This window comes from Cryptotermes secundus, unplaced genomic scaffold (assembly GCF_002891405.2).
Source record: "Cryptotermes secundus unplaced genomic scaffold, Csec_1.0 scaffold795, whole genome shotgun sequence".
NCBI lineage: Eukaryota > Metazoa > Arthropoda > Insecta > Blattodea > Kalotermitidae > Cryptotermes > Cryptotermes secundus.
The window spans coordinates 311,065-320,159 of record NW_019745094.1 but is presented as its reverse complement, the minus strand read 5'-3'; the positions used below and the strand labels follow the sequence as shown (position 1 = coordinate 320,159).

Below are 9,095 nucleotides of genomic sequence, written 5' to 3'. Positions count from 1 at the left end.
ACGTAAGAAGATGCTGGATGACCTTGGGGACAGAAGAGGATACTGTCATTTGAAGGAGAAAGCTCTAGATCGCATTAAGTGGAGGAATTGTTTTGGAAGAGACTGTGGACCTGTCGTCTGACAGATTACTGATGATGATGAATCCTATACACAGTCGGTAGGACTCCCTGGACGGGGGATCAGCCCGTCGCAAGATCGCGGCCTACACATAGAACAAAACAAACCAGAATAAACGTACACAGACACCTATGCCTCGAGTGGTATCCGAACGCACAACCCCAGTGTTCGAGGGGCCGAAGACGGTTCATGCCTTAGACTTTGATCGGCCTTCGTTCCTTGTACTCCTTAAAGGAAAAGTAAAAACTCAATAAAATACAAGCAACCGCGGGAAACACTTTTTAAGGGTAATTATCCTAATTTGTAAGTCATGAAAGAATATAGACGAAACGCGCATTGAAACCTGATTGGCACTAATTGTTTCCTTAACACGCTGTATTTGTTGCCACAGCGTTTCTCTAAACCACCCACTGTCTTGCTCAAATCTTAGAGCAGCACTTGCTGCTTCACGGGAGGAGTTTGTTTCGAAACGTATTGCGTTACAGGGAGAAGATGGGCGAAAGTTACCGTGGAAATCTCGGTTCATGTTAATTATAAAGCATCAGCGTTTCATATTACTTTGAGACGGGATCCTCCTACTTTACCAATTTAATAAAAGGAAGTTACAATGTTAGGTAATCCGAAACTGTTAGCTGAAGTCACTATAAAATACCAAATAATTCTTCATGGTTGTAATAGATCTAAGTTATTAGGGGCTGAAAAGATAGCAGTATCTACATAACATATGAACCAAACACCGAGAAAATTAAAATACCGGTGACCATACATAAAAATAACAAAGAAATTTGACAAATGAGAAAATTCGCCAGGGTACATTTTAGCAAAACACATAATAGGTTTATTCAAAAACACATTAAAAATGCCTAACGTATGCAACATTAAAAGTATACAGTTACCCTAATAAATAAACTAAAAGAAATTACCATTAATGAAGACCTAATCTATGATCATTTCACATCATGTACAAGAACACTCCTATTAGAGAGGCTATTAGAATAATAAAAACTGCTTAAGCACTAACGACAAAATATCCACAAAACACAAGTAAGAACTAATGTTGCTAACAAAACCACAGGGTAAAACAATTTGCATTTCAACGAATAATATTATAAATAAAATAATAACATTGGGCGCACCCACTTGAGCCATCCTTGCTGCAAATTTTCCAGCATGCAGAATATAATCACATCATTAATTTCCTAACAAAGCATCACATTACTGATTATTACCGCTGCGTAGATAATATAGTATTAGTTTACAGCACACAGAACACAAAGATAGTATATGATGACCTAGCAAACTTTAATTCGATACATCCAAATATCAGATTCACTACAGAAGAAGAAACAGAGACAATCAAACTATTTAGATGTAACTACTGCAAATAAACATAACCAATTGCATTTCAATACATATCGAAAAATACAAAAGCATGCCTGATTATAAACAAAGATTTATGCCATCCATATCAACATAATAAACTACCTTTCAATAGGAAGATCACATATCCAATAAACAACAACAAACATAAGGAAATATAATTCATAAAAACAATAGTATATAATAGCCACTACCCACCACAAACAATACATGAAACAAAAATACAATAATGAGACACCATAAGAACCAAAAACAACTATGGGCTACATTTATGAATATTGGAAAACAGAGTTATAACCAAGGTAGTTAAGAAGAGAAACATATCAGTATAATCCAAAACCGTACGCACAATAAGAAAACAATCTAGGAGTATACGCAGTCTCACTGAACAAGGAGTACAAATAAACGAATCGTATACAGATACAAAAAATCCAATTTACAATGTAATACAGTACTAATTTTTTTGCCGATCACAGTGGCAGAGCTGTCTAAGGCATGAAATGTCTTCGCCTGCCTGAACACTAGGATTTGGGTTCGAATCCCACTCAAGGAACGAATATCTGTGTTTATTTTGTGTGTGTGTTAGGTAGCGGCCTCGCGACTGGCTGATCCCCCGTCCAAGGAGTCCTACCGACTGACTTAGATTAAGAAACTGAAGTGAAACGAAGCGTTTCACGGATTCCCTATGTTCCAAGTGGGAGCAAGAGGAATAGAAAAAGAAGAGACTACAATTTTTAGCTCCAGATGGAAATGCGTAACCACATATACGAGTATACGCCAGAGCAACCCACACACACAGCTCAGTCGCAATACACTGTCACCACGCAAAACATCAATAAGGAAAACATGGCACAACATGTGATATTTCTCACAGCATATTCAATGCATAAACAAATATATTTACATAGACTTTAATAACATATTTTCACGTTCAGTTACAGAATATGCAACATAGAATAGCCAGTACAATGATTACAACACACAGATACAAGGTAAGGCATCAAAATGCCATACATTCTATTCTAAACAATTTACTTCTGACTACGACCAACACCATAAGTATCAAATATATAACAGTAATGACATATATCATAATTCACAGAAGATTAATCACAAAACGTCAAAATCAAGAAAACAATAAAATCATACACTACAACATAGGCTAGAATGTTGATGATGACACCGGCTTTATTGACTGAGGGCTTCGAGCTTTTCCCCCGTTCCTACTGGCAAATCTCCGGATAGTATCTCAATTAGGCTACGACCACTTCCATCCAAATCCATTCAAATTTCATTCATATTTTTATATTATTTTAGAGAGCAAAAGTTCCACTGATGGTGGATTCTCTCTGTGTGGCTTGACAGTCGTAGGTATGTAAGAACCCGAAAAATCTGCCTGTTGCCACAGCTGTTCTGCTTTACAGTTCTTTGGAGGAATTACAGACTAGCAAGGGGACTATCCTGGATGCAGGTGGCTATTCTTTTGTGTGCCAAAGTGGAAAGCGTATCTTGCTTCTTCGCTGGCGGGGGTGTAACCTGGCATTAAAAGAAACAGTGGCATTGGTGGCCATCCTGCATAATCTACGAAAAATGAAGCCTCATAATTAGGTATTCTGTAAAAGGTAAGGTTATCTCTGTGCTAAACCAATTAAACACTAAGTCCAGAAGGCGTATGGGGGAGTGAATATATAGATCCATGTATTCTTGACCTCGGCACCAGTTAGAGGTGAGTGGTCAGCTTCACGCCTCGGCCGCATTATCCCCGAGGAAAGAGTCCCCGGTACCCATTGGACAGGAAGCTCAATGGGTCCTAGAACCGGTCTGGCCAACGTGGAGAGCAGAAAAATATTTCCCTCTGAACCTTCGGCTGTCCAGACCGTAGGCAGTCTCTATACCGACTGCGCTATCCCAGCTGCCATAGGTTTTCTGTACATATCAATATCCAGGAAGCGGAAGTGACCGTATGTTTCAATCTCCATAGTGTACTGAATTTGGTGTATGCTCTTCAGGTGGTCATGAGAAGCCTTTCAGTCTCTTCGGACAATGAGACCATATCCAGAATGCGTTTTCAACGTAACGGAACAAGCACAGGGACTTATGGGTTGCTCTGTTGAGTGGTTCCATAGAAGATAACGAAGCCTCCAGAATATCGAACCGGAGTACTGTCAGCTTGACTTCTACTCTGAATAAGCATCTGAAATCTATGTACTCTCCTAAAAATTAGAGGCCAAATTTGTAGAAGAAGGTGTGAAATTATATTTTGATGTAATGTTTAGTTCTTTGTATATCTCTACTCACCTCCCTGCGGGAAAAACCGAGAATAAATGCCCTTAAAGGTGTCCTCCCGAACGACACCGGTGGGGCACTCCGCCTTGAAGCCACGGTAGATACGTTTTAGCTCGGCTTCGGTAAACCGCGTGGCTCTGCACAGGGACTCCAGACTGTCTGGCCGATACCGCGGCGGAGTCTCTAGGTCCTCAAGCTCCGAGTCTGCAAGACGAAGAGTCATTAGCAGAGGTTCGAAATATTTCTCATATGTATATAGTTATTGTTATAAGTACATGTACGTAATAGAGTCTTCGGATATGGTTTTTACCAAAGATTATGTTCTATTCTCTTCAAGGTTTGTTGATGTTACTAACTTAAACCGAATAACTTATGGCTATTGTCGTTATACCAGAACTGAATATTCCAGACTAATCTATCAACTTTGAGTTTTCAAATAATTGTATTGATTCTTGTTGACAGTCAATGAGAACATCATTGAAATATAAATTAATAACTGGCTTGTGAATTTAACTAACTTCATGGCGCAAACTCGTTCTTGAGTATAACTGTTAGTCGCTTAACTCGTCAAGAAAATGTCAAGTCTTGTGAATTTATTCTTGACAATATCCAATAAAATACGCATACTTTATCATGTGATATGTCAAGAAGACACAATTTGCTTCTTACAGCCGTAAATTTAATCTTTACGTGTTGCATCCTGTTGTGTTGTGTACATAAAATATTTATTATTTCCGTTGAATTGTTGTGTTGAATGAAACAGTAAATAATATGTAAATTTAATGTTTTCTATATCTCACGCAGTACTATTCGGTGGTGACATACCATTGTGTTCGGCAACATTCAGCTTCATATCACTGTTTTACTTGTGAATGACATATTTAGCACATGCTATCTAATGACTACACACGAGTAATATTACGTAATGTTCTACTTGTAGGCTTCTTTTATTGCTAGTGGGTTGGGACTAAGTCCCTTGTACTGCGGCCATTTCTTGCCTATTGTACCAGTCCCAGATGATAGGCGAGGGTGATTGTGGAGCAATTGGTGGAATGAATATTGGCAGAGGAAACCGAAGCACTCGGAGAAAACCTGCCCCAGCGCCACTTTGTCCACCACAAATCCCACTTGACCAGACCCGGGATCGAACCCGGGCCGCCGCTATGGCGCGGCCCAAGGGGTGGGACTAAGTCCCTTGTACTGTGGCCACTTCTGGCCTATTGTACAATACTTGTACGCTTACTCAGTATTTTTAGGTAATTTAGTGGGGGGCTATGCTAAACTTCGAACACACGCAATGTAAAATTATAAAATCTTTTACTCTCTAACTATGCATGGATCTAGAGCACTTTGTTGGGCCTTGGCCGCTTTTCAGTTTCTTAATCCCATACACAATCGGTGGGACCATTTGGACTGGGGATCATCCCGTTGCAAGGCATATACCTATACACATAACAACATAAACACAGAATAAACCTATACAGACATCCATACCTTGAGTGGGATTCGAACCCACGACCCCAGTGTGTGAGCGGGCGAACAGCGGGCTGTTCATGCTTTAGACTGCGCGGCCACTGTGATCGGGCAAAATCTTTTATTTAAACTAGAATGATCTGAATGCTAGAAGCGGCATTCCTTTCATTACAGATGTATTAGTTATACCGACATGATTCGATCATCAGAGCCTCGTTAATTAAGATGAGTGATCGCGTTTAAGTGAATCTGGCATGAATGTAGGAGAGGCTCGTCCTAGGTTGAACCCTGTGCTTAATGAATTAAGCACTACGCCATGAAGGTGTATGGGGGAGTGGATGTATAGATTTTACATAGTAAGATCAAGTTTCTTATAACTGATTTTCATATACACCTCTCCTACGTATGTAAAACCTTTTACACCTCTAAGCTAGGTGGACTGCACTATCGAGGACCCTCCGACCACTCTATAAGTGGCAACACACAGATGTCTGAAACTATATTCAGTAGACATGCGGAGGAGTTGCCGAACCCAGTCCTCCACCATACAGCCATTACATAAAGTATAGTTCTGCTGAGATTTATCCGTTAAACTGGAAAATAGCGTGAAATTTTCCTGCATTTGAAGTAGATATGGAGATATGTCCAAAAAATATAGAATTGTTTAATATTTGAATTAATAAAAGACTTTGGGATTTTGGCACCCAAATAATATGATTGAGGTCTAATTCTTGTTTCGCGTGGGTTGAGACTTACCAATACAGTAGTTTTCCCAAAACTAAAGAAATCAATCCAAACAGGTGAGAAAGTGTTCGTTAACGAAAACGCCTTCAACGATTAAATTTAAAATTTCTTCATTTTTTAACATGCTCATTTCAATTAATTTTCATGTTCTGTACACATCTTTCATAGTTTCCGTTCGACTATACTCTGCATGCTGAACAATGTCTATGCGATGCGGCCATAGATGAATAGGTGATGACTGAGAATGTCATGAAAAATCTTAACAGTCTCCCCTTCTTATCAGGAAATGTGAGTAAGGAACTCAACTTTTTACACAACTACCAAATGCCTACAAGGTCTATAATTCCAGTAACCTTATCCACAATCTCTAAAATATAAATATTGATGAGAACATAAAAATCTGCTTATTTGACATCAGAAACATGTATACGAATATGCCCCTAATAGAAGAAATATAATAAGAACGCTCGTAACAATAACAAGCGAACACCCACAAATATAGAACATGAATTAATACCTCTATTAAATATTATCCCAGAACAACACTACTTACAAATCAATGACGAATACTATAAAAAATGATGATCAAGTAACTGGAGCTCCTACCTCAGCATCCTAGCGGAAACATTTATCCAATACTTAGAGCACATAAAGATCGCTAAAATCTTATCTGAACACCATAACATCGATTACTACAGATATGTAGATGACACAATGTTTACAAAACACACGCACCACAAACATAGATAATACCCTAACAGGCTTCAACTCAATAAACCCATAACTACAATTCACTATCGAAAAAGAAATACACAGTACACTTAAAATTACCTAGCTGTGTCCATCACGAACCACTGATACTGACCTAATCACACATAATAACTCATACCATCCATAGAAACACAAGAAATCCGCCGTAAATTACCTATTTAATCGGATGAACATATAGTCAATCATACACGAAAGTAAAGACAATGAAATATAGACTATCAGAATAATACTGAAAAATAACATTTACCATCAATAAATAGTTGAACCGAAACAAAAATAAAACTCCACCACCAAAACTCATAATCAACACAAAAAAAAGAATCACCTTAATATACACGTATTTCGGTACTGACACCAGGGTAATCACAAAATTATTCAAGAACACGGACATGAAAGTATCATCCAAAACCACCAACACAATAAAAAACCCAAATACAAAGAAACAAATAACAGACATGTATAGCCAAACGGAATTTAGCAACTAAAATGCGACGAATGCCCATTCTAACACTTTGGACAAACCGGAATAATATTTAAAGTACAATACAAGGAACATACTCAGGCCATGAAAGCAAAAAAGAAAATTCAGTATATGTCCAACACATATACTTGACATACAGCACAAACAACGATACACTAAAAATACTCCATACTTCAATATGTATTGAGAGAAAGGCCAGTTACTAAACACACTACACTCTTCCACATATATAATCTCAGTAAAGAGAAACAAATGAATGATACCTTCCCTGACACACATAACCCCTATTCGATTTAATTATGAAAACACACCCTCCACGATAGAAATATATGAAACACACCCCATAGCCCCCTCATACGCTCCCCCTTCCCCCCACCAACACAACTACTCCACAGCTATCGTTTCATCCACGTGATCTACGTAACATACCCACCAGACACTCCACCAAACTTGCTCCATGCATGTTAGTCACCTTCCAACAGTACATGACTATGCTTCCAGCACAACTGATCAGGAAAATACTTGTAATAATCAATAATACACAACAAATGGAATAAAAAAGAGAGAAATCTTCAAACTACATCATACACTTCATGCATATCCAGTTACGAAAGTAAAAAGAAATTCGTAATCACATAAAATAACAAAATTAATCACTCTGCATATTACATATAAATATATTCATAGGCATATTAAATATCAATTAATAAAATGGTCCCTATTTATTTAGAGTAAAAATTTCACAAAGGTACCGCTATTCTACACCCAAGGTATGCAATATTATTTTGAAATGATCAGTCACCGCACATATCCAACGACGTAAGAAACCATCCGCACCACACCACGTACTTACATCACTCCTAACACAAATACACAAGCACTTCTTGTATCTTATATTTTTCTGTGTTTCAGATATGTCACACCGACAAAACAACAATGTAATTATCATGACGGGCATACCAACATCAACCCATTACACGTTTCTCATCTTCTCTAATTTAATGTTTTTAATTTTCAATTGTTAGTTTTTTAATTTTAATTTGACCTATTACACATTATATAAGACAAGAGACATTCCCTAGAATTCCCTATGTATTTATAATAGATCTTATATATTCAAAGATTTAAAAAATTTGTTTTCTCCTATTTAGTTACTGACTATCGAATTAATAAATGCCAATTCTAGAAACGTGGATTGGGGAAAGGCTGCTTATATTTTGGCGATTCTGAACAAAATTGGATCCTTTAAAATCATACCGATGGTCACTGATAGGAAGACAGGCTAATCTTCTTGGTGAAGTGCGTGATTACCATCCTTTTAGAAACCCAGATCGAGGACTGAATGTAAATAAATTAGTGACACTACTTAAGCGGCCTCCGTAGTCTAGGTGTAACGTTCCCACTTCATGACTCAAGGTACGCGGGCGGCAAAATTCAGGCAACAAGTCCTCCGGGAGGGACTTTAAGCCGTGGGTCCCGTGTCTTAGATTTACGGCACGTAAAAGATCCTCGCGTCTCCAGGAGACCTCTGAGCAAAATTAGGCAAGTTTCCCGCCCAAGTAGTTTCTAATGCCTCTGATAGATGGGGGAAGTATCGAGGTACCGACGGCCGACCTCGTTGGCTGAACGGGGCTGATAGAACGCACCAGTACCGGTAGGGTATGGCGACTGGTAGAATATCAAAGGGGGACGTACAATAGACTATTAGTCGCGGTGCATGGGGAAACCCAACCCCTCTAATAATAATAATAATAATAACACTACTTAACATTCCGAAAATCTGACGTTACTAATGATTTTGTATAGCCAATTGGAGGTAATAGAAAGTTCTGTAACTGCATAA

At 38.3% G+C, this 9,095-nt stretch overlaps 1 protein-coding gene across 5 annotated transcripts in view; it reads right to left on the bottom strand.

The window, feature by feature from the left end:
* Positions 1 to 9,095, bottom strand: part of LOC111874975 (Kv channel-interacting protein 1) — a 145,230-nt gene that overhangs the window by 18,504 nt on the left and 117,631 nt on the right. For all 5 annotated transcript variants that reach the window (XM_023870899.2, XM_023870897.2, XM_023870896.2 and 2 more), the window contains one exon: positions 3,796 to 3,987. In XM_023870899.2, the coding sequence (XP_023726667.1) occupies positions 3,796 to 3,987 (192 nt within the window). The remainder of the gene's footprint in view (positions 1 to 3,795; positions 3,988 to 9,095) is intronic.